Source organism: Labrus bergylta, chromosome 17 (genome assembly GCF_963930695.1).
Source record: "Labrus bergylta chromosome 17, fLabBer1.1, whole genome shotgun sequence".
Classification (NCBI taxonomy): Eukaryota; Metazoa; Chordata; class Actinopteri; order Labriformes; family Labridae; genus Labrus; species Labrus bergylta.
The window spans coordinates 11,935,215-11,961,874 of record NC_089211.1 but is presented as its reverse complement, the minus strand read 5'-3'; the positions used below and the strand labels follow the sequence as shown (position 1 = coordinate 11,961,874).

Here is a 26,660-nt window from a genome sequence, read left to right as displayed (position 1 = left end):
CTGGTTGAGTTTTGTATTTACTGTCACGGTGTGTAAAAAAAAAAAAAAACAGGACGTGGACATGGACCCAATTGCAGTCTAACAAAAAACTTTATTTATTTAACAAAAGATCAAAAAGGCAAACAAAGGCTTGCTCTGTAAGTGTGCAGGTAGCAAAAGAAAAGGTTGAATCATAAGTTAAACAGTGAGAACATGAGGAGAAATTTCTGGGATTGACATGGGACGAAGTGACGCAGAAGGGAATGAACACAGAGCCTAAATAGACATGCGATAATCAAGACCAGGTGTGACCAGAGAGACAGGTGAAACTGATGAGGGCAATCAAAGTGGAGGGAAAACACACAATGCGCAGGAGGTTAAACTGTATATGGAACAGTTTGGGAAGAACTACAAAATGAAAACAGGAAACCAGCATAAGTAACATCAAACACAAGGGAAGGAGAATACAAAATAAAACAGGAAGCAATTACAGGTCAATACAAAAATACCAAACTCAACCAGAAACTCATGGACAGTAAACAACGTTCGGTTGTTCAGATATTTAAAACAAAGCGTGCTGAGAAAACAATTACACCTGTGGAATTTTGGATATGCAACAGAATTCACAATTTATGCATGAAAACGAATTGATTGAATTTGGTTCGTGGTTGGGATTTGATTGAGTCCAAATGCTTGTAAACAGCCATGAACATTTTTTTACACACGTGATGTAACCAAGGTACATTATGCTACACAAGTTAAGTACAATATATATATGGATTGTTGGTTTCATGTATGACTCAAACCATGCTACCTGAGATATAAGTCCTTACATTTCTATAGTAGTAGTCTATTACCACCCGTTCTTAAAAAAAATGTATGCACTCTTGATAAATTAGATAAAAGCATGCAGCGGATTACTAGAATGAAAGACAGTGGGAGACATTAAATCCCCACACGGCTCACTTAACAGCTGGATGGGATCACTGCCAGCCAGAGGTGGACCCTATTAAAGGCAATACTGCTTAATCATGATCAGTATCTTCCCTAATTGATCACAGGCCTAATGTATGACATGAATGTGGTTTAACACATTAGTATTCTAACAACACAAAGTGCAAGCTGCACAGCCAGCAGATAGAGCTGTATCAGTGATGTAGATTTATACAGCGTGGCACAGACCAAAGGTCTTTGAAGTGCTGGAAATTCTGTTTTATCTTTCTCTTTACATGAAACAGAGGCGGGTACTCACTGATGCTTTTATGCTAATGCATATTATAATTCACTCCCGAAACCACAAGAACCCACTGATACAAAGGTTCCAGGTTTTTTGGCTTGCTTGAATTTCCTCAGGGAATTCAGCTTTTCACACTTTTACACATGACTTTTCTGTTTTGTATTTCCTACATTTCAAAGTGTCTCTTTTACCCCAAGGAGCTGAGTGGTATTTAAGGAAAGATGCATTGCAGATGTGAGATGTTGATGGGGGTGGAAAACCCTTTGCCACAGAGAGTGTTTGCTGTACACTCGCTTCAACAGTAGATCAATAGCTGTGCAATGAGCAGCAAATGAGTGCAGAAGGAATGACAGTTGCTCTTTATTTGCTATGGAAATCAATGTCTCCCAGGCGATGAGAACACGGCAAACACGCCGCTACTGATCTCCCAGTTCTTACCCTGCACAACACAGACTGGAGACAGAGAAAGACCAGAACTGCTGTCTGTCAAATCCAGCACCATAACAACGGACCGCCCCAGCAGCCCTCGAAAGCTCGCCTCCTCCGAGATAAGTCTGAGCGACACTGCACCACTAAACACCACCACATGAATGCATTTATTTCCCCATTTAGGTTGAGTTATGCTGTCATGACTTTATACTGAATGGTTTACTTTACTATCTGTGGGGTTCAATTCTAATGATTAAACACAAACGTGAAGGACATTCCTCTGCTTCTTGTCTCAACCTATAAATGGAGGATGAGGCCAGCCCATCACCCAGGTCCAAGCCTCGCTACACAGGCCAGGTCCGCCTTTGCACTGCCCGCTACAGGTGAATTGAAGTACAGCTGCAGTAGAATTTCAAATTCATTTCATGTAATCTTTTAGGTAAATGGAAGCTGCTCTTGTAAAAACTTTAAAAAAAAGTATAAATTTCTCCTTTCAGTTATAACCCTTACGATGGACCAAACGAGCATCCTGAAGCAGAGCTCCCCCTTGTGGCGGGAAAGTATCTGTACGTGTATGGAAACATGGACGATGATGGCTTCTATGAGGGTGAGAAGTACAACAGCAACACTAATCACAAATTTTACCAACACGGAGGAGCAAGTACGATTTGATCAGGGATTTCAACCAAAGCAAAAAACATTCATGTCTAAAAAAAGCCTTGGACTAATAGCCTAATGATGACAGTGTAGCAGGAAGGTGAGTACTTGTCTTTATGCTGCAGCAGAGAATGCTTGACTGTGACACCAAATGTGTGCATCATTGCATATTATCTCATCATGAGTTGAAATTCTATGAAGTTTTTGTTTCTTTCCAGCTATGCTCCAGTCAAACAGATTGATCTAAAGTCTGGTATTTGGACTCTAAATCCTCTTCACCTTTTACAGCATAGTAGGAGCATGCACTGTTCATTGGGGGTAAATAGACAGTTATATATTATTTTAGATTTTTCAAGGTTTTTTTTTTTTTACCTTCAGCTTAAGCTCTGATTAATATGGATGGTCAATATTGACGCTGAAAAAGCAGAAAATTACCAGACCCCTTTTTTCATGTGTGACTTTTTTGTGTGACCGCCACAGTCAGTTACTTAAAATGTTGTCATTTTCCACTATGTGTATTGTATGTTTATTTTGGCTGCACCTGTGAGTAAATATACTTTATGTCAGTGTCAAGAAGAAAAAACAAATCCTGTAAACTCTTTACATCTGGTGACTGGAGTGATTCTCTGTCTAATCCCTTTAGAATTATAAAGGCTTCTCAATCAGAGGCAATTCTAATCCCTCCAGCAAGCAATCCTGCAGACAGCGCAGCCGGCGACAGACACAGTCGTACTCATCTGCAGTGATTCATTAGTTGTGGGCAGTGAGATTGCTGAGGAGCCTTGTTTTTTTCTTTTTCTTTTTTTTTTTTTTACCAGGCAGAAGGGAGACTCAGGCCTCAGACCAAGCTGTTGTCAAGAAGGGACCTCAGTCCCTTTTAGCTTGATGACTAATCCAGCGGGGCTCAGCTTAATCATCAGCACACACCAACAACACAAACACCCCCGCACACACATTTGCAGACACACACACAGATGGTCTTAAGGTCTCCAAGGCCACTGTGGAAAAAGGGATTGAAGGACAAGATGATATGGAGCACTTTTTGTAGACTAACTTCCGCCCTTTGGGAAAATAGAACACTGCAAAGAAATGCAACTTTTTTTTTTTCCTCCTGTGTTGACTGCAACAGCTACATGCTCAGGGCTGTTTCCTGGAAATGTTCAAAAGCAGTGAACTAAAGTTCAAGTTCTTTGAGATGCTGAAACGAAGTGTTCAGTGTTTACTGGAGGGTATGAAAACCGAATTAGAGAAGTAGTGTTAAATCTCAGGGAACTGTACATATCTCCCACCTCTCACTGACTCATTCTGATCCCTGAAGGAAAACAGCTCCCAACGATCACTTAGTGTATTTAAGTTACAGCTCTTTTTTTTTTTTTTGTCTGTTTTATTTTCTGCTAAGGTGCCTTTAGTGGAGCTTAATTTTAACATCACAGTGGGGATTTTCAGATTTTCTATAGAGACAGTTGTATTATCAGTAGAAGTATTATCACTGGTATTCATTATGGTGTTTGATTCATCAACGTGAAGTTAAAGCGGGACATCAGAATTGATTCATTTATCCTATACTCATGCTTCTCTACTTCTGTCTGTGTTACAGGGGAGCTGCTGGATGGCCAGCGAGGACTTGTTCCTTCCAACTTTGTGGAGTTTGTCCAGGACAAGGAAAAACCAGCGATTCAGTCTGGAGAAGAAGGGGAAGACCTGGGCCCACTGGACCATACAAATATGGCTTTGGTTCCAGTGGATGGAGGTGCCTCCCAGGATGGCCTCTTGGGCTTGTCTAACGCCTTGGTTCCCTGTAGCAATGGGACAGGGGGGCCACTGGACCCTGAGGACCTGGCTGACGATGTTGTGCCTTATCCCCGAAAGATCTCCCTGATCAAGCAGCTGGCACGGAGTGTCATTGTGGCTTGGGAGCCTCCAATAGTGCCTTGGGGCTGGGGGAACATCTCTGGCTACAATGTGTTGGTAGATAGGGAGCTCCGTGCCAGTATAGCGTTTGGCGGCCGGACAAAGTGTTTGTTGGAGAAGCTGGACCTGGACGGCTGCGTTCACCGCGTGTCGGTGCAGAGCGTCACAGACAGGGGCCTGTCCGACGAGCTGCGCTGCACCTTGCTGGTGGGGGCCAACGTGGTGGTGGCTCCGTGTAGTCTGCGGGTGGATGACATCCAGCGTGACACTGCCGAGCTCTCCTGGTTGCCTAGCAACAGTAACTATGGTCACACTGTGTTCTTGGACGGGGTAGAACATGCAGTGATGAAGCCGGGGAGGTATAGACTACGCTTTCTCAACCTAAAGCCACTGACTGTGTACAAAGTGACAGTGATGGCACAGCCGCACCAGGTGCCATGGCAACTACCGCTGGAGCAGCGAGAGAGGAAAGAAGCTGGGGTGGAGTTCTGCACTCAGGCTGCAGGTCAGGAAAGCATGCTGCTATACACACAGATGCAGTATCAGTAATACATTCATAGCCCTATAGCCGACTATACTCAGTCGTGTTAGGTTTGCTTCTAACATGTTTAAAGGAATATTGTGATTATAAAGAGATAACTGACTGCTATACTGTTTATGTTGACACTGCTATGTAACGTTAAGGCATGTACAGCACAGCCTTGCCTTACCATACCGTTGTTGTGTATTGTATTTTGTCTAGGTCCAACACCATATTGCAGAACAGGTCAGAATGAAACATCAGTCCTTGGCTGGGTTTCCCTGAGCACTAAATCATTTTTTTTCTTTCTTCTTTTTAAAAAGCCAAGGATGAGATTAAATTACGAAATAAGTGCTATGGTACTTTTGGAGAGGGCGATAGGCATTGCAGTGGGAATGATCATGACATATCATACAATACGATCAATGAATTAAGAGATCTGGGCAAAATGTCATTTATTTCTGGTTCTGGGACTAAAATACTTGGAAGAACTTGAAATCTAGATCAGTCTACATGAATTGAAACGTGAATGCACTTTGTTTGTAAAAACCAAATTCAAATGCAATTTTGCCCAAGTTTGCTTACTGCACTGAGCACATCACTAATTAGCAAACAGCCACACGTCACAAGATATGATCAGTTATTATTCAGATGAGTCATTTACTCAGCCAACAGCCTGGCCTGTAGTAACAAGCGCTATATAAAGCAGTGATACTCCACTGCATCCAGACACAAGCATTTTATACGAGTGCGCGTTTGCTTCTGTTTGGATGCAGCCATGCAAGTGATATGCATTGAACCAGGAGAGTGTAAGACAAAGAACAGGCTGTAGTTAATCATTCTGAATGGTTTCCTGCATGTGGAGCTAACTGTACGCCTCTCAGGAGGCCCAGAGGCCCATATATGCCTTCATTTTGTCCTCTTACAGTGATAGGGAGTTATGCTTCAGCACTGCAGCAGATGATAACAGACTGAAAAAGAAAACATATTTCAAATATTGTGTATGACTATACTTCCTTATTTATCACCTCCAGTATGATGATGGAGTATGTTAGGTAGGCCTGTGGTAGCTTTAATAACTTATCATAAACGAAAACTTTTTTTTTTTTTTTCAACAAAGCACGACTATTGAATGTCCTCCACAACATTGCCACATTATCACAAGTATCACAAGTATCTGCATGGACGGTGCATATCTACATGGTCAAAATAAGGCGTCTTCTTATTCTTTTACAAATGTAGAAAATGCAGGGCAAAATTTGGAGTTCACCCAGTTTGTTGTGTCTCAATCTCCCTCACCCCCTCTTTTTATTTGAGCCTTTTTTTCCTGTGCATGGTTGTGTGTGCGCCAAATTGTGCATCTGATGAATGCTTCACTTCCTCCCACTTGTTTGTATTGCTATCAATTTTATGAAATGATTTTTATTTATTTTTTAAATCATGCATTTTTTCCTTACAACTCTTCTCCTCTACGCCTAGGCCCTCCCCAGCCCCCTATTGATGTACAGGTACTCTGTGGGCAGGCTCCAGGGGTGCTACAAGTCCGCTGGAAGCCTCCCAACCTCACTTCCACGGGCACATCGAACGGGGCGAACGTAGTTGGCTACGCAGTCTGCACAAAAGGCCAGAGGGTGAGTTCGCAAATGTTCATCCTAGGTTAAAAGCATCTCGTAAAGTGTGAGAGAAAAAAGTCACTTTGCACTGTATCATGCAAAGCAGTGAGGGACTACAGAATATACGAGCATATGGGAACTATATAAGTGTCATACAATAATCATAATGAATCAGGTTACATTGTTAAATCATATATCAAAGATGCACAGGGGGCTATGTGTAGTCTCTGTTGTTGAGATAACATTATGTCATCAGGACAGTAAGCGTTCACAGCAGTGCCACCTACTTGTCAATCATGTTCAGTGCAAGACTCTCTAAGCTTAGAGGTGTAAATGTCCAGGAAGGCTCTCTTACTCCCTCTTGTGACTGACAGGGAAAATCAATATTATTTTCTGACAGCACAATGTTTTCTCTCTTATTATGTGCTTCATATAATAAACCAAAATTCAACAATATGAATGGCTTTGCCCAGAACAAAAGGATATTTTTCCTTCCTTAGTGTGGTCAGCAGTGGGGCTGAAGCGTTGTCCTGATGTTTGTACAGAGATATAAATAATGTAAAATATTAGAAAAACTGGATTAATTCGATGAGGATGGGATCATGTTTTTACTTACTCATGTTTCAGTTGTCGTGAAAAAACAATAATGCATCTTTGCCGTTGTTTCTGATTTTTACATTTTGTTTTTTTTAATGCAGATAGCAGAGGTGTTGTACCCACAGGCAGACTATGTTACTGTCGAGCTGACGAGGATTCAGTGCCTGGAGGCTCGGGAAGTGATCGTCAGGACGCTGTCCGTGCAGGGAGAGTCCCAGGACTCCCAAGTCGCCGTCATTCCAAACAACCTGCTAGTGCCTCTTCCTGCGATTCCCCTGCCACCGCCAATGCACCCCCATGCAGGCCCTCCTCCTCCCCCACATCCCCACGCTCAACCCCACCTCCAATCGCCTCACCATCCCCATGCCACACCCCAACTTCCTGCTCCCCCCCAGGCACACGGACAGCCGCTCCAACCCCATCCTGCACACAATCAACCCCATCCCAGACTTCCTCATCCAGGTGGACCCCCGCAACCCCAGCTTCGACCCCCACATCCTCACCCCCGACCCCTGCTTCTTCAGCCCCGACAGCCCCACCAAGGTCCCAGGCCACAGCACCAGCTGCCTCTGCTACCCCACCCCCAACACCATCCTATACCTCAGAGACCAGTATGTGCCAGAGACCTGGATGCCAAAGACCACGCAGCCCACCACGGGGGAGCTGTTCAGCCTGGACAGCCTGGCTGGGACCCCACACGTTCACCCTCTTCCCAGCCTCCCGTGCCCATGCAAGGCCACACCCTTGCGGCCCCACCACCTGCCAATCCTCGCTCCCCGTCCCCACAGAGGATTCTGCCGCAGCCCCGGGGGACACTCATTCCGGACACCGTGGCCAAAGCCATCGCTCGAGAAGCAGCGCAGAGGGTGGCAGCAGAAAGTGGCAAGGTCTCATGGAATTTACCACTATTCAAAAATTTTAACTGAAAAGAAACTCAGCATGAATAGGCAGTTTTATTTAAAAAGACTGTTTTGCTAATGTATCAAAAAACAAAGGCCAGGCCTAACTGTCTACTGACTAATGTCATTCCCTTACTCATTATTTTTTTTAGCAGGGGGAGAGGCGGCAGGGCAGGTATGGGGAGCAGGGTCATTCGTTTCACCAGCATCACTCTGACGAGGAAGAGGAGGATGAAGAAGGCTTTGGGCGCGGGCGTCGGAGAGGACCCACAGTTGATGAGTTCCTACGAGGCTCTGAGCTGGGGAGGCCGGTAAGACTAATACGATAGTCCATTAATCTCGAGGCCTCCCCTTATCTTTTATTTGTTTTCCAGTAGAAAACCTCTTAGGTGTGCGTATGGAAGCGTGTGTGCAGGCATGTTTGGGTGGCTGCATGCATACACTCCTTTTCCTGTGTCTCTGTGTGTTTTTATGTACACGTGTTCACCTATCCATGTGTGTTTGGTGTGTGCATGTATGTATGTGTGTTTGTAAGTATGTATGTGGACTTAAACATATATGCGTCTGTGTGTTTGTGTTTGTGTGTGTGTGTGACTGTTAAAAGCCTCACTATAGTCACAATGAAGATTATCACAGCGAGAGCAGCCGGGGGTCTGACCTGTCTGACATCATGGAAGAGGATGAGGAGGAGCTGTACTCTGAGATGCAGCTGGAAGAGGGACGCCGGCGCAACTCGCACAACACACCCAAGGTGCAGTTCTTTGCACTTACTCTAAACCCCAAAAGCCATAACCATCCAAATTAATTAGTACTTATTAGTGAACTGCACAGGCACAGATACTTCAACTGAGACTGCTGCCTTGACTTGCATTTGAAACATGCTGTTAGTGTGTGTGCTGAGTTTCGTTCAAATTCATAGAAGAAGCGAGAGTTTGAAGGGCTGAGCACCATGATGAGAAACAGAGAAAGACAGACTGGGTTTGATTGCTTTAAGGCAGAATATCAACATATTAGTGATTAAACAGTAATGGAGTTCCAAAAGAGTGATCATCCACTTTGGAAAAATTTTTTTTGTTTACTTGGGAAACTTGGCATTTTTAATAAGGTCATATGGCTGACTATCTTCTACATTTTACACCACATTCTTCTTTGTTAAGTAATGTGATTTTATCATACTAAGTGGGTGGCTGCAGTCTGGGATGGATGATGCAGGCTCTTAGTTTGGTTGGAGGTAGCTTGGAGCCATGGCGGCCTGCAGGCTGCAGTTTCTGGGGCACCCTCTTGCTATCTGGGAGCAGGTCTTAATGTTCGGGCGCCATGGAGAGAGATCGAGATAGAGTTGGTTTGAATGATTTGAAACATGCTCGCACCTTGGAGAGAGACACAGGGAGTTACAGGCTTCGAAGTGCTGTGAAGGTAGAGAACAGCATAACAGACAGCTGTAACGGATGCCTCTGACACAACCTCACTTTTTTTTTCCTTTTTTTTTTAAGTTCAATTCAGTTGTATGTTATCGGTATTTGCACAATTTTGAAGTGTTAAAATGTCCTGTGGGCTTGTGTATGTCTGAGTGTATGTCTTTGCGTCTGTGTTTTTGGTGAGCCAACCTCTGAGTGCTGCATGATTTCGTTTACATACAATTTGTTCAAGTACATCAAAGTGCGTTTTTTATTTTTTATTTTTTATTTTATTTTTTACAAAATTGTTTGCGGGTATCTTTCTGCATGTCTGATAGCAAATAAAGCTACGCTTCATGAGTGCGAATGCTCCCTTGTTAATGTGCATTTCAGACCAACACTTCTGCTGGAGGCCGTCATGACCGGGAGGCTGGGAGAAGAACTCATCACGGCGGTTCCCAGCCTCAAAGAAGGCCGCTAATGGTCCCCTCCATTGGTCAGTATGGGCAGGTGGCTTGAGAGAAATAAATGGAAAATCTTTTAAATCATGTTTTTGTTGCTATTTCAAAACCGTCATAAGCTTCTCCTTGTCTTCAGAACACCTCTGTGTCAAAACCATGGTCATATCACTACGTGAACATGTGTATGATCTTGAAGACTGAATTTTGCAACCATCTTACATTATTCTTAACCTGCTGTGAACAATATATCACACTACAACCATCAGCAATAGCAGACCTATTTCTTAATTATGTTTCCTAACTATAGTTTAGGAGTAAGTTCATAAACTTCACCTGATTGCTTAGAGGAGTACATGATTGATTGAATTTATTTTCCTGTCATGCACACAGAGTGCCCAACCCTCATGGCCATGGGTTTATAAGACACCAGAAATTCAGTCGCAGTGGTTTACATTAACTTTTCACAACATTACACAGTTGCAGGCTTCTGTCAGAGATCAGTCTTAAACAATGTGTTCTGTCTTTTCTCCCAGGTTTTACAAATCAAATCTGCTACATCAAAGGTTCCTTTTTTTTTAAAACACAACTCAAGTTTTTCATAATCGTCTCGCCAAAAGAAATCAGTAATTTTTAAAGAACATCCCTTATGTCCTTATAGTTTGAGTGTATAACAGAAAGTGAATCTCATTTTCAGTTTCACCTAACTCACAAAACAAACAAACTCCTCTGGAATGGCATTAAACCTTCCGGTCCCTAAAGCTAAAGGTAATGCTCCTACAAATGCATGTTTGATAACGATCAGTCTGGCTTCCAAGCCCTAAACAGTAGCTAGACGTTATTAATTACAGTGAAAAATGCTTTTTTCCTTGCTGCTGAGAAAGCAGAAAGCTCCATGTAAGTCCTCACAGAAATTCTGACACTGTGGATCAATCCTTCTTCTGAGTCTTTTTTTGGTTGGTCTTAAAGGGGCCGCTCCTAACCTATCACAGTCCTATCGGTCTAATAGAACTTTTTGTGTTATGGTGGAAGTTCTCCATCTTCTGTCACATTGCACCTAAGGCGTTCCTCAAGGATCAGTTTTAGGTTCATTAATATTCTCCATAAGCTTCCAGTCGGTAAAGTCATCAGTTGCCATAATGAATAGTGCCACTGTTACGCTAGCAACACCACATTTTGTGTCCCATTGCAATCCATCAGTCAAAGGACTCCAAACTAACTTAATGCCCGCCTTTCTGATATCGATTTCTGGATGTTTCTAAACTTCCTAAAACTTTACTATAACAAAACAGAAATTTTCATTGTTTGCCACACCCAATTTCTTAAGGTGAGATCGTCCACAATCTATGAAGCCTATCACATAAATTAGCCAAATGAAAAAAATGTAGGCATCAATTTAAATTAAACAGATTTAATCAGCTTTGTTTCTTTTTGATAAAGTAAATGAGAAAAACGTAAACCGTTTTTAAAAATCCAGCCATTTTAAAATTGGTTTATTTTTTAAATAAAGGGTTAACTCAGTGTTTTAAAGTTCTTATCCAGTTTATAAGTAGTGACTTCTCAGATCAGCTGACATCTTTGGGGCCTCTGCAGTTTTGTCCAAGATCCCAAGGCTGAAACCTACCTGCTGAAATCTAGTTTGCTAAATCTGTCTGCTGCTTTGAATCCCTTCTTAAAAAATATTTGATTACAAGAATCTTCAATACAAATCATGAATTGACCTTTTGGAATTGTTGAATTTTGCATTGTAACCCCATCACCCCTCTTAATTGGTGTTTCCTGTAGAAGTAACCTCTGAGAATAACAGTGAGGGAAACCCCTCCCCCATCAACGAGGATGGTAACTATGGCAGAGTAGCTCGGCACAGGACGTGGCCATCCCGCAGGCACATGGGCGGCACCAGGTCTCCCCATGGTATGTGCCTGCAGTCCTGTTCTACCACCACAGCATGGAAACAAAAATGCCACCAGCAACTGGCAAACGGCAACAAGTAGCTGTGGACACTTGCAAGTGCCTGTTTCTATGTCGTTAATAATAATAGTTATTATTATGATTTCAGTTGATCGGCATGACTGCACTGCACTGAAATGTTAGCCCCACTGGAAAGCCACACCTGGGGGTCCAGGATGAACGTTTCCACAGTTGCAGCTGATAAATGATTGATTGACTGCTCAGAGAATGCCTCACTCACTGCACTGAACTCCAGATGCCTGCTAAACCCCCTTCCCCTCTGTGGTACAACCACACCTACGACACTTAAAAACGAGAGCAGCCATGCATGAAATATTGAAGAATCATTAGTGGACCAAATGTAGGATTGGCTACACACACACTCACTCACTGCTGTCTTTGTTTTTTAAGAGGTTTTTTTTTTTTTTTTTGGAACATTTGAGTTTGAAATATCAGCTGTTGGAAATGCACTTCTCCCTGACTTTTTTTAAACCAAGAATAGCATTAATACAACTGGGGCTGCCATATGTTTAACTGGGGTCAATGCATTTCCCATCAAGCTAGTACTTTCAAGCTGCAAAATAAAGCTTACGCCCCAACAGTATCACACTCTGCTAGCTGTATTGCAATTCCAACTTGGGTAAATGACAGACTTTCACAACAACTCTGCCACCTCTGCTTTTGACTTCTTGCTGTTACGAGGGTTGGCAATGTGTGGAAGTTTAATACTTTTGCTTTAAATCTTAGTTTTGCACATTTTGTTTTCATACAAGTAACAGTAAGAATGTGTTACATCTTTCAGGATGCATGTTAGAGTCTTGAGCGTTTTTGATGTCGTCATCTGTAAATCACATTCTGTCTGTGTACTGCATCATGGTATGTGTTGCACCCCATTTGTCTGTCACTGCTTATGTTAACATCAAAATGGACAAAATGTGTATGTGTATTACAAAATGACCTGACTAGGTCACTGACCACAAATTCCTTCCTGCATGCTGACAGGCACAAATGGCCGGACAAGGATAACAAAATGAAATCCTTTTATTGATTTACTTTGAAGCATGGCTAAGATTTATCACTATGTGTTCAAATGAACTTTAGTTTTAACAACATTGTTTTCAATTTTAGTTCAGCACAAGCAAAGGCTTACGTTTTACAAAGTTCCTTGCTTTTTGCTTTGGGAATGGGATCTGAATTCTTGCTTGCAGTATTAAGTAATGCAGTTTTTGTTTTTTGTCTTGTCAATGTGTTGAAGATGGTTACAGGGACCGGGATCGCCGCTCACCCACATACTATGATGAGTCGGAGCCCGAGGAATCCTTCCGGATCTTTGTGGCCCTCTTTGACTACGATCCTCTGTCCATGTCCCCCAACCCGGACGCAGCCGATGAGGAGCTGCCCTTCAAAGAGGGGCAGATCATTAGGGTGGGACTTTATGATTAAGTCAGACAATATGACCCAACAGTTTAAGCTTGCAGTAACTGCTGCAGGATGTTTTCATTCCATACTTTAAGTTCCTATAAAGTTCTCAAATGTATCCTTCACTAGACATAGGACACAATATACTTTGTTGTCATTGTATGCATACAATGACATTTGCAGCAATAGACAAAATAAAATAAAAAGATGAAATATAAAAAATGTCAACAGCAGATGAATACAGCAGACGCAGAGTCTATACAAACGATAAATGAATAATGGCTATTGCACAAGGTGTCCATATTGCAGCAGGTTTAAAGTGCATTATACAGGTTGGTCCTTAGCATCTGTTTGAAGGTGTGTATTTGTGTATGAGAAAGTTCCAGAGGGGGGGCTACAGCTCGGGTAAGAAGCTGTTCCTCAATCTGTTAGTACGGGTTTTCATGGTGTAATATCTCTTTCCAGATTGTAGGGGGACAAAAAGACTGTGTCCTGGATCAGTTGTGTCCTTGCTGATGTTGGTGCCTCCCCTTAGTAGGCAGTCAGCATACACTGCATCGAGGTCCGGGAGAACAGCTACTAAAATCCTCTGTTCAGCAATTATTCAGCAGACCGATCCCTCTCTGCCTGTTTATGTTGGTAACCACTGTAGTCTTGTCTGTTCTGATCAGAAAATGCTGGCCAGCTATGATGTGAAAAAATGTGGAAAAAATTAAGAAATACTCATTTCAAATACTCCACAAAAGTAGTTGCATCCCAACTGAAATTTAGCAAAGCGCCCATAGCACATGGCCACAACATGCTATGATAGATGTCCTTGATTAAAAACAGAGGATACCACCAGAGAAGGTGAAGTGTCTGACTCTTAGCTCGGGAACTTTCATGCAAATTCAGTGAAAAGCCAGGAGCGTGACAGAGCAAAATAAAATTGCAACACTGCCTGCTCTCCCGTGATTGCGCATTGCTAATTGTCAAATAGTCTTAGTTGTGAATGCTTTTCTCAAAGGGGAGAAGATAGCCTTTTTAAAATAAACCATTAAATTAAAAGTTCTCTGGGATTAACTGTGGCAAAACCAATCTTAACGGCTGAGCAAAACATTAGGGGAAGGGCTGTTGCCATCTAGTGTACTGAAATGAAAACACATGACTTGCCAGCCCTTAGTGATTAGACTTGATCCAATTGAACTAGAGACATCTAGCTGAAAACTTGACAAACACTTGCCGTGGTGACATTACCAACCGTTAATAAACCCATACTTTCAGCTGCAATCACACAGATCTTTCTGTTTCTTTCTCAGCTCAGACCTCCAGAGCTTTAGTTGCCCTTGTTTAGAAAGCTGGAGAGTAGTCACAGATGCATTTGAATCACTACTGTAGCCATCACACTGCCATTACACAGCGAGAGTGATGCACAGTGTGGCATGGTGAAGGATGTAATCTGTAGCCATTCTGAATTTATTAAGCAGAGGCGAAAGTGGACCACCTGCGACCGGAGGTCCACTAGTTACCTGTCTTTGCATGCTGACAGAGAACAGCACATTGTCAATGCACGCGTACACTTATTACATTTTTAAACTATCTCTGAGCTGGCAGCAGTTTAATAAAGAACACAGCTTACTCATTCAGCAACCCTATTTAGCTGAGTTGTTCGATGTGAGTTAAAGAGTGGGGATGACTGGATGGTGGTCCTCTTATGCATTACCAGTAGGCATGAAACAAGGTTATTTGGGCCTTGATAATAATGGGCAAAATGTTCCTAAGCTGTACAGATTCTATGGACTGAATGGACTGAAACAGAACAAGTTTCCCACGACAGCTTCTTAAGGCTTCAGATGCTGCGAGAGACAAAACAAACTGAGATCCTAGGATTGCGACCTTAAAGTAACGTGTATCAAAAACATGAGAATCAATGGCAATAAGAGTACCACAATAACTTTTAAGTTTCCTAAAGGGACCTTCAGTCAATTCAAAGTGAAAGGTGCCTCTAAATCACTCTATAACTCTGTTCTGTCACAGGTGTACGGTGATAAAGATACAGATGGGTTCTACAGAGCAGAAGTGAGGGGCAGGATGGGGCTGATACCCTGTAACATGGTGTCAGAGATCCGAGCAGAGGACGAGGAGACCTTGGACCAACTCATGAAACAGGGCTTCCTGCCGCTCAGCACACCTGTGGACAGGATAGGTACTACGCAGCCCACTTCATGTCATGAACAGGAGAATGTCTTTGTGTTTGAACAACGAGGGTGTGAATGAAAACACAAGATGAAAACAACTTGCCATCTGTTTTTTTTTTTGCTTACAGAGCAGAGCAGAAGAGGACTCCGTCGAGATCAGGCCTCAAGGAGGATGGTGGCTTTGTACGACTACGACCCCCGAGAGAGCTCGCCTAACGTTGACGTGGAGGTATCACTTACTGCTCAGGACCTCTTGCTAAATGAAAACGCACTTAACAGAACCAATACAAAACGTCATATTCAATCTATATCCCATTCTTGTGTATCGCTTCTTGTATCTCTGTCTCCTGATAGGCTGAGCTGACCTTCTGTGCTGGTGACATCATTGCTGTAAGTGGAGATATCGACGAGGATGGATTCTATTATGTGAGTGCAGCTTGGCTATGTTTCCTTTTTTATGGACAGTTGATCTATCCTTTGTTCAAACTTGACAAAACTGAAAAAAATCCATCTAGCCTTTGGTTTGTATTCAGAGTCAACTAACAAGATGAAATGTTACAGTTTAAAAGGGGCTGTTCTACAAACTTTCTTGTCAGCGTTTGGCAGATCCAGGCTTGTTTTTTTCTCACCCTTGTTTCCCCTCTTTATCCAAAGCTAAGCTAAGAGATCCGGCTTGTGGTTGCATCTTCGGTTTTACTTTCATCATCTTCTTGTGTAACATGAACTTGTAAGTCAGTTTACACAAGTAAATTGACGTATAAACAGCCAGAAGGTATAAATATGACTGTAAAAAATAAACAATTATTGTAACCTGAATTTTGAACCTTGACTGATTATATGAATGGTCGTTTGTGCCACACAACATTTTATCTAACACATGAGAAGTTGGAGCACAGTTGGAGTCTGCCAAATGAATAAATGGAATTGGATTAATATACAACAACAAGGAAACAGAAATGTGATTTAGTTTTACTTTTTGTGACTTTTTAGAACAAAAAAATGACCTTAAATGGAAAGTTACATACTTCAAACTGGAAGAAATAAACAGAAAACAGAGCACAAACAGTGCAGTATAATAATAAACGTGACTCAGCTGCCCTTCTCTCCTCCTCTACTCTCCCATGCTCATATTCACTGACAGGGTGAGATGAATGGCCACCGTGGTCTGGTTCCTTCTAACTTCCTGGAAGAAGTGCCTGATGATGTGGAGGTGTATCTGACTGATACTCCGTCCCACTACCCCCAGGAAGAGCCTGCCAACCGGCCCCCTGCCAACTCCGCCGCCACCGTCTCCGAGAGCAAACGGGTACATCATCATCGCCGCCCTCAGCGCTAGGCCCTGTGTTCATCCATCCTCCGTCCTCTCTCTTGATTTCCGTCTCTCGCTTCCTCCACCTGCCGTCTGTGTGCTGTTCATTGTGTGTGTTTGTCCATGTGGTGACAGTGGTGACTCTAAACAAACTAACAACCCCCTCCCGAACCCTTCTCCTCTCAACCATCGAAAAAAAAAAAAAAGAAAAAAAAAAAAGGGGGACAATAATCCAGTGTTAACACCTTTCTGAGTCTCAGAGAAAGGAAGAAGCAAAGCCTGACATGGACAGAGGGAGGATAGACTGTGGGAGCTCTGCGGGTGATTTTTTTGCATGTAGCACTGGTTAAGGAGGACTTGAAAAAGGCTCAACTCATTCCTTACACATGATAATTTGGTACCTCTTTGCACTGAAACTCCAAAAAACCTGTTGTGGTATTTGTGTGTCATATTAAGTGCTTTATAAACACATAACAATTGCTACCCAATGACACTGAAAAGAAATATATGAGAAGAAAAATATATATAAAAAAAGAGAAAAGCATGCCTTTTTCAAACTTGATACATTTTATAACAACTTTCTTGGCTTGACTGCTGTATTTCCTTAAAGAGGCTTTGTTTCTTTATGTATATTGCACACACATCAAATCTATTTTTCAGCCCTGTTGTCAGTGGATATGCTATGATTGCTCTGAGCTCAAGAGACAAAACGAATCGCAGCACTGATACGTCCATACTGTGTTGTTACAATGGAACAATAAAAGAGAAAATTGGATATTAAAAACAATCTTTTTTTTTTTTTTGCACTCTTGTGTTCGTGTGTGTTGGTGTAGTTGTTGGTGACATTGTTTTTCAGTTTTCATAGTGGTGTGGGTTTTTATTTTGTTTTATTTTTTTAGCGACGGGACAATGCTGCCACATCTGATTTCTTTTTTGTTTTTCCTCACCCGCTTGGCAAAACAAAACTAAACAAACAGAAGAAGATTGTTCATTTCACACCATAAATGGCTCTGTCTGCCTTGTACAGTAAGTCGGCAACTTGAGATACCAAACTCGTGGCTCTAATGCAGACAGCTTTAGGTCAAAGCAGACACTTGGAAATGTCACATTACATAACAGAATTTTTTTTTTTTTTAAAGGGATTCTGCGATTTTTGTCTGGGAAAATCAGATCTGTAGAATTATCCATATAGGGGCATTTTTAAATATAAATACAGAAAACTTTAGACACCAAGGAGATGGTGAAGGTCATGATATTGGTGACAATCTAAAAATGTAGAAGTATACATCCTGTATGATCTCAAAATTCATCTAAACGTCATCTAAAAGTGTCCGAATGCTTAACTGTGTGTCCAGCTGCTGCATTAGAAAAGAAGTCTGGTATCTACGGTTGTGTCCCTGGGTGTTGTATCGTATATGACTGTACTATATGTTCCCTCCTGGCCTCTCTCTTATGGTGGACTCCTTTTGGCTCTGTGGTGTGCTGATGTCATTTCCTGGCTTCCTCCTTGGTGTTTCTCCTACATATTAACTCTACGTGCGTGTTTGTTATAAAACCCTTAATCTACAATGAATTTAATTTACAGATGATAGCGTTGACCTTCTGATACAATACGCAGAGAATATTCAATTTATCTAAGTTCAGCGCGGTTAATGTCAGGTAGCTACTACAGTAGTTTCATGTCTGAAATTTGAGTTGTTTAAGGACTCTCTGGGCCCTTACCAACCCATTGCCATTGACAGGATGTATTTTAACTTCTATTTCTATTTCCTCTTATTACTTTAAGAATGACAATCGTACACTCAGAAGGAAATTGAAGGAGTAACAGCAGAAGCATAACTCGCAAGAATCATAAAACAAACTAAAGGATACGCTCAGTTAATAAATGAAGATATTAGTAAATTCAATTTGAAAAAGAAACAATGAGAAGAGAATTATAACAACAAATACACAATATTTGCTGCAGCATAATCCTCTTTCTTCTTCCAATGACTCTCTCAACAAACACAAATGATCAGCGTTTTAAAAATCTGCATCTGAATCCGGATCTGCACGGCACGTGTGACACTTATGTTGAAGTGTTAAGAGACCAAAAAAGTTCAATTTAAAAAAATTTTTATGAGATAACCTTTCATCAAATGAATTTCACATACAGGACTAAAACATGACAATGATGTCATCAGTGGAAGTAGTCGCATTAAAAAACGTTATTAAGGATTATTTAGAGGCTTTTTATTGCCTTTAGTTGAGATACGACAGTGGGTGGAGTCAGAAATCAGTAGAGAGAGAAAGAGAGAGAGAGAGAGAGAGAGAGAGAGAGAGAGAGAGAGAGAGAGAGTGGGGTATGACATGCAGGAAAGGAGCCACAGGCAGGAGGTCGTATTCGAACCCAGGTTACCCGCTTGGAGGACTATAGCCTCTGTACAATGGGCGTGCACACTAACACTAACCACTAGCCTAGGCGACCCAGTAGTAACTTTTCCTTTTAAAAATAAGCACTTACATCAATCACAAAGTATTTTAAAAAATTCCAATATGGTTTAAAAAGGTAAGAAGTAGAGCATCAGTCAGACAGTCTGTAATTTGTCCAATGAATGCACCTCAGTAAACTTACATTACACAAGAGTGTAGATGTTTTTCATTCACAGAGAACTCATACCTTTAGGTGCTACACATCTTGTATACAAACCAAACCAAATACAGTCTCACTACTTCACGACTGCATTGAAAGCAAATAGAGAAACACGGTCCGCTTAATAAGCCTCGTCATATGCAGTATGAATTCTGCTTCTTTTGTAATTCGCTGCCCCCCCCCCCCCCTCCCCCTGCCTCCACACCTCCCCATCACTTCTCCCCTCAGGTTACAGCAGAAACCACCGACACCGTCGACAATGAGGCCGCCCCTGTGCGTGCCCCGTCCCCGATTGTCAGGCCCCTCCTCCCCGGCACCATGAGACTCTTGAGCCCTACGAGGGTCCCCCACATGCCACTGGACCCCCGGGACTCCCAAGATCTGGCCAACAAGAAGAAGAAGGGACTACTTTCTAAGGGGAAGAAGCTGCTGAAGAGACTGTCCCCTGTGAAATAATACAAAAAAAAAAAAAAAAAAACGTGCAGCGTACATGTACAAAAAGCGTACACATGCTGGGCTCTGTATATTGCATCCATACAATCAACTCTGATCCAACATCACATGACAGAGAGGATGTGAGCTCTGAATCCTGGACTGTGTGAGCCTGTTTGAATATAACCAGTGATATAATTATTCATGTGTGGTGATGATACAAATCAACTAAATTATGTACAGTGCAGTGCCAAAATCACGAGAGGTAACCTACAGACACAAGATGAATTACTGTGATGTATTCATGACTTTGAAAAAAAAAACAAAAAAAAACTAGGATTTTCATGACATTTTCCTTTTCTTTATTTTGAACAAACTACAAATTTATTTGACGCAGGGCCGCTGTGAAATTAGAGCATGTGGTTACATCTTCAGTTTCTATACAATTACCAAATTTCTTATTTCAAGGATTATCGATGTCACCACAAGGAAACAGAAACCATACTCCTCTAGCAAAATCTCCAGAAGACTACACTGTAATCGATTGCATTCTTGTCAAGTAATGCTTGCTGCTAACTCAAAGGCTTTATTCAGTGCAATATCAAGACGGAGGTGGTAGCATACGGGGTACCAGATTGGCAACAGGGCATTACAATCCGAGACACTTGGCAAGCTTTTTGCATGTCTCAGTGGCCTTTTATGAAAACAAAATGAGCGTGACACTCCTCGTTTGATCAACGACTATTTCGTTTTGTTTCATGACTTGTTCTTTGTTTGTTTCTGAAGGGTTTGTTTGTTTCGTCCTCGCTGTCAAACTGTCATGAAACGCCTAGTTCAAGACTCAAATTTGTGTCCGTCTTCCTATTGCACAAAAGTGGGTGTGTTTTTTTTTTTTGGGGGGGGGGGGGGGGTTGGTAAAAGATATGTTTAGTGTGCCTGTGTGAATGAGTACGTGCTGCATTCATGCTTTGCACTTTTTTTTATGTTTCTTGGTCAGATTTCGTTTATCCAAAGGAGAGGCCATGTAGTGATTGATTCCTGTGATGTGGTGATGTACTGCTACCTCCATCGCCTGTGCACTGTTAAGTTCTGTCTCATGTTGATGTAAAGGGTCATGTTAAAGCCTCGTGGAAATGACACAATCAAAAAGTCAAAGTGCATTTTCCTCTGTGTTCGGTTTCATCTGTAATGGGTCTGTAGAGAGAGCTCACTCTCAGACCTCTCATACCTGATTATTTCATGCTCATACCATAAAAAAGGGATCATGTCATCCACAGTGTAATAACATCTGAGGGGAACAGAGTAAAAGTTATTCCTATGATCTTGTTTAATTCAAGCAGATGTACCCAAAGCCAGAGTCGGGAGAACACAGACACCAATAATTACTCATGCCAAATATCTGTCGCTGCTTCATTTACTTTGTTATCTCACTAAATGTTTCATATCTGTAGTAGAGTCTACAAAGACAAACAAAAACTCTTTGCGTAGTGCCATAAAAGGGCTGGCAGCAGAAAGTGTAATTGCATCAGTAGAGATGACTTCATTTCCTGCAGTCTGTCCCACTCTGTGTGAACTGATTTCTTTCTTTGTCAGTTTATAAGATCCAAAACATGTGTCTTAATTTAGTGTTGTAGTCAAGAGCACACTAATCAAGACCAAACATACCCAATACCAGAGTGCTCCAAGACAAGATCAAGACAAGACCGAGACAAGATCAAGACATTTAGGGATCGAGACCAAGTCAAGACCAAGGCAGGGCGAGACCGAGGCAAGACCAATACCATAAATATCACTGAAAAATCCTCTTGTGTACAGTGGGCGTGTCACACACTTAGACCGTAAAATCGGAAAGGTTGTGACTGTAACTGGGGGATAAAAATCAATGAATGAATTAATGGAATTATTCATTCTCTTAAAAAGGGGAGTTTTCATTCTTATCATATCAAAATTGCCTTTCAGTTGTGGTCTTGGTCTGAATTTAAAATCTGGAGTCCGCCCAGTCTGAGACCGAGACAAGACCGAGTAAAAATGCTTTTGATTACGAGACGAGACCAAGGTCTTCAAAAAGTGGTCTTGAGACGATTGTGAGTACTACAACACTAATCTCAAAACATGTTAGGCTGCATGTAGAGACAAAAAAGGAACTCAATGGGATTAAGGAAAGTGAAAATCAGCATCACACTGAATTATTCCAGTAACACTTAAAAAAAAAATCTAATCAATAAAACACGGTAAATTGATAGTTAATTTACTTTATGAAATAGTTATTTGACTATTAACAAGCAATTAAACGATAAAGGATATTGTTTACTAGAAATAAGCCATGCTCTTATTTGTGCTTTTTCATCATCAGTTTGTGTTAAATAAAATCATTACTGTATAAATGATATATTTTTATTATATCTCATAGTAGACAATATAGATCACTTTGGGATTAGAAATTTGATAGTAAACCATTTACATATAGACTGATTTATATACTTTATATCAGGGCCCAACCGATTTGTGATTTTTTGGGTCCGATACTAGGGAGAGAAAAAAAATCATATACCGATATCATTCTTTGATCTATCTCAATCTGTAGAGATAAATATAAATATACAAATTTATTCCATATAGTGCCCTTGGCTGGTGAAAAATAACTGCCAGTGTAATACAATGAAACTGAAATTAAATGCTATTTGACTGGTATAATAAATCTAATATCAGCACATATTTGTGATCAAAGTAGCCGATACCGATAGTCACTAGATATGTTAATATCGGCTGATATCGGCTGGGCGATTAATCAGTCGCGCTCTGTTTTATATACTGTCTTAGGTATTTGTTAATGATAAACAAATGATTGAAAGCTTGAAGAAATTGTTCGTTCAACGTATAAGGCATCTTTAATATTGTTTTTAAATCGCTAGTTAAACTTTGGTGAATAATCAGTTCGTAAACCATTTATAGCAACAGGAAACAGTAAAATAACTATTAGCTACAATAACTCTCAATTTACTGTGAATTATTGATGATGTTTTTTTGTGAAGTGTTACCATTTTTCCAGAGGTAAATGTGGTTTGTAGAATTTTAATGTTTTCCTGTTTTCTTTTTGTGATCAGATTTCTAAATTTAACCATTAAAACATTTACTTTTTAAATTTTCATCAGATTTTGGACGAGGTTAAATACAAAACTTTAAAGTTTTTGAACTTTAATGGTAACTTTCACCCTCACTGATCACAAATGTGTTAACCTGTTGTCTCTAACACAACTCAAAGCTCTCTCCTGTGTCAGTCACTGGCTTTCGAGAAGAGTGTGTGTTTTATGTACAAGATCATAGGAATGAGGCAGAATTTCATGTTTACAGCACATATTTAGTACCAAGAAGAATAGCCTGCATATTGTGCAGACATTTTTTTGTCGTTTGGAGGTGACTGAAAAAGTGCTCAAGACCTGTATCTATAACTGGAGTATATTTTTCTCATAGCTTTAACAATTTTAAAAGTGTGCTCTGTTTTGTTTGAAGGATCCACTCTCTCCTCCTGATCTTCATTCATTTCCTGCATCAAGGTGCACTTGAACAATAAGGCAGATGTGAGTTCATCGTGTGGAACAGGGTTTACCTCCTCACTACATTTTAATATCATTGAAATGTATTGACCAGAGAAGGCTTTGCCAAATTGGAATGTAAGAAAAGTTTAACAGGAAGTAGGTTTTCATCAGATTTTTTTTTTAATGTTCTAAAGCAGTTTTTCATTCAGTCTGAAATTCTGTAACACGGTATCCATGAAACAAAATCATTCTCTTCTGAATGGGTGTAGTGTCTCTTAACACTGTAGCTCTTTTGTACTCGGATCCATTTGTAGATACTTTCTAAATGTTTCTACTTGATTTTACGACAGCCTTTTTGTTAGTGCACTGAGATTTCCTCTCCCTGTAACAGACTGCGAGCATTCTCCATAGTGTCCTTTGAAATCAGATGTATCAGTCCACCGTATGTGCTTGCTTTGTGAATCAGAGTTTCAAAAAAAAAAAAAAGAAGAGAAAAAAAAAGATGATGAGAAATCATTGGACAGTATTTATGGTGATTAATTGTGTGTGGGTGTGCATGTGAAAAAATACAACTTTTATAACCAAATTAAATTTGATATTTTTAAAAAATTATTTGTATGTATTTCTGTGTCTGCTATACATTTTCACTCAAGGTCAGAGTGGATCTGATGGATTTCATACTGCATAAAATATTCCACCCTTTTTACATCACTTACTTCATAACACAAACAAAATTAAAATTGTGTATCTTATTTTGAAATTAAATTCTTGTCCCCCTGCCAGTCTCCTCAACCAGCGTTCATGCATTTCTTTGAGCCAGTTCATTCATCTTTCTTGTTAGTTAGTTTGTTTAGGTGCATCTTTCTAAATGCTTTGCCTATCCTTGATTTTGGGATCTCTTTCTCTATCAAGACATGCAAAATGAACTATTCTCATTCAGACAGGATCCTACAAAAGGATGCTGTCCACGAAGACAGGACATTCAGGAGGTAACAGACAGCAATAGTATACCGTTATAAACTACACAATGCACCGAAAATGACTAAACCACCGATGCCAAGCAACTGGCTGGAAGCTAGATAGTCCAGGAGACCCAGAAAACACTCAACAAAAGCAAAGGCTGCCAGGAAGGCCATAGACTGATATATCAGTCTACACAAAAGGCTGGAGTATAGCAACAAAACTACCCAACACTCCTATTGCCAAAGAGACTAGCAATGAAAACAAATACACAGACAGTTCTTTGTTTGCTTTTATGCACACAACGAGACAACCCAGGGAGAACCTGTCACTACGTCTGAAGGTGAGATAATGAGTCAGCACAGAGCACTGGAGTCCAAGAGTATTTAAGCTCCCCACACCTGGTTTTAATTAAGGCCAATCAGCCACAAACACACCTGACTCTGCACTGAGTTGATTCCTTCAACAACCTCAGTGAGAAGCTAGAGAGAGAGAGTGCCCTCACACACATACACTATAACTAAAGTATCATACAGATGTTTTATTCTTCTGTAGAATTGTATTTTACTTTATAAAGTTACTCAACAAAGTGGAAACATAAATCTTCCATTTTCAAGACTTTGGTGACACTATGTTTAAAGACACAATTTGAAGTACTAACAAAAGGATATGTTAAGTGAAATACATACAGAAATGCTTCTGCCTCTCTAGCAGCAGGGTGTACCAATCTAATGCTTAAATCACAGGATGGTGACGGTGTTTATCTAACACAAGGCAACTTGGTAGTTCATAAACAACAACGCTTTCCAACTAATGAGGCATTTGAGGCATTCTTATGTTTCCTTTTTTCTCTCTCTTTTTTTTTGCACATGTGGGTTCAAAGCAAGACAGATAATTTTAAAAAATAAATGAACAGAAAGCCTTATAATATGACACTGTATCCCCAGGCTCAGGCTCATTCAGGCGTATAATATATAAGAAGAGAGGTACCTTTCCTCTCTAGGGTAAAGGCTAATTACTGCACCATTCTTGTATTGGTGAACGATTTTGCTGATGTGGTCTTCCCGTTTTATTGTTAGAATCTTTCTTTTAGCTTTTGGATTAATTGACAATAACTAATGGCTTTAACCGAGCTGAGCAGTGACATTTATTTACTTTATCAGCCATTTAATAACTTTGAAAAATGTCTCAAGATGTTAAATGTGACCCTGAAATGTATTATGACATTAGTATTTCAATGTTTGAGCAGTGCTGGAATCAAAGAAATAGTGTTTTAAAAAAACAAGACTACTTTGTGCCACACATGAATTTAGACATTAGTCTGAGGACTTTCTGTTAAATCTGAGCCATGGTCAGGGGCTATATTTTAGAGACTAGCCTCTAAGTAGGATGACTCTCATCCATGACTTCAAGCTCTTCCTGAGTGGGCGGAGCCTGAGAAGGAGAGTCTTGTTGAGCTGTGATGAGAAGTAGCCCAGTGAAGACTCACATATCAACAAGATCTAGCAAAAATCATTGGGATTGATCCATTTGTGTTGTTACATAATGCTGTAGTTTACCTCGTTTTGAATACTACAGTAGAGACTTTTACAATTATTTCTCAATATTAATCACAAATTGGTGTGTATGGCTGTTCCGACCTTCTCCCTGTCCATGCTGTTACTCTGCAGTCCACAAGAGGGCAGCAGTGCTTCACATTTTGAGACAAAGTAACAGCGTTGTAATGTGAAGACTGCAGTGTCACAGTGAGCAGAGTAATACATGAGGTGAGAAAACCCAGGTCTCATTCATCTATTTAATTGTCTGATTAAACATTTGCTGACTTCAGCACAGTAACCATAATCACACAGATACCTAATTCAAATCATAAAAAAAAGTCTATAAAGGGCATAAAGGTCTATGAAGTTTGGAAAAAAAGTCTTCCACTTTCTTACTTTCTACTTTTCTTTTTACCTACTTTTTATACCCCTTTCTACATGCACATTAGTTTTAAATACTTGCTTCATTTTAATGTTAATTCAAGCAGAAAAAGACCCTCAGATTTTTATCAGTTTCAGTGAAACATCCATTCGGTAAGAAAGAGGATAGAATATGTGAATCAATTAATCTTTGTTGTTGTTGCTTCTAATACATTTCACCAACATTATCTCCTCTCTTCCTTGACTCCCTCCCTTTCTAGTTGTAATCTATTCTTCTCTCACCCTCACTATCAAGCAAATCTTTATTAAGCTATACATTTCTGGAGTCACCAAGGGGCTGTTGGACGTTTAAAATTCTCACTGGATGTAACATCGCCATTATTCCCTCTCGCCCTGGCTACCTCTCCACCTGGGGGGGGGGGGGGGGGGGGACACATCTTCTCAATATTTTCTCTCACCTCTCTCAATATTTTACAAAACCTCAAAGTGCTAGTTAAACATTCAGCGCCGTTTAACCCTCCTGCCCCGGCATCACAGCGGGGATGTCCAAGGTAAAATATTCTAATTTGACTCTGATTCACCAAGAGACCTTTTGTCATGTGGAGAGTTTGGGATTTCTTTTGAAGTCT

The 26,660-nt window shown here is 40.8% G+C and overlaps 1 protein-coding gene across 9 annotated transcripts in view; it reads left to right on the top strand.

The window, feature by feature from the left end:
* Positions 1-23,761, top strand: part of rimbp2a (RIMS binding protein 2a) — a 62,026-nt gene extending 38,265 nt beyond the window's left edge. For 3 of the 9 annotated variants that reach the window (XM_065965518.1, XM_065965512.1, XM_065965514.1), the window contains 17 exons: positions 1,607-1,766; positions 1,951-2,028; positions 2,143-2,252; positions 3,900-4,718; positions 4,956-4,979; positions 6,213-6,364; positions 7,045-7,830; positions 7,995-8,153; positions 8,447-8,593; positions 9,633-9,735; positions 11,483-11,611; positions 12,903-13,072; positions 15,083-15,251; positions 15,372-15,472; positions 15,598-15,669; positions 16,385-16,549; positions 19,413-23,761. In XM_065965518.1, the coding sequence (XP_065821590.1) occupies positions 1,607-1,766; positions 1,951-2,028; positions 2,143-2,252; positions 3,900-4,718; positions 4,956-4,979; positions 6,213-6,364; positions 7,045-7,830; positions 7,995-8,153; positions 8,447-8,593; positions 9,633-9,735; positions 11,483-11,611; positions 12,903-13,072; positions 15,083-15,251; positions 15,372-15,472; positions 15,598-15,669; positions 16,385-16,549; positions 19,413-19,640 (3,572 nt within the window). In that variant the 3' untranslated portion in view covers positions 19,641-23,761. The remainder of the gene's footprint in view (positions 1-1,606; positions 1,767-1,950; positions 2,029-2,142; positions 2,253-3,899; positions 4,719-4,955; positions 4,980-6,212; positions 6,365-7,044; positions 7,831-7,994; positions 8,154-8,446; positions 8,594-9,632; positions 9,736-11,482; positions 11,612-12,902; positions 13,073-15,082; positions 15,252-15,371; positions 15,473-15,597; positions 15,670-16,384; positions 16,550-19,412) is intronic. The other 6 variants (XM_065965515.1, XM_065965517.1, XM_065965516.1 and 3 more) reach the window with 6 other exon arrangements.
* Positions 23,762-26,660: the final 2,899 nt, after the last annotated feature.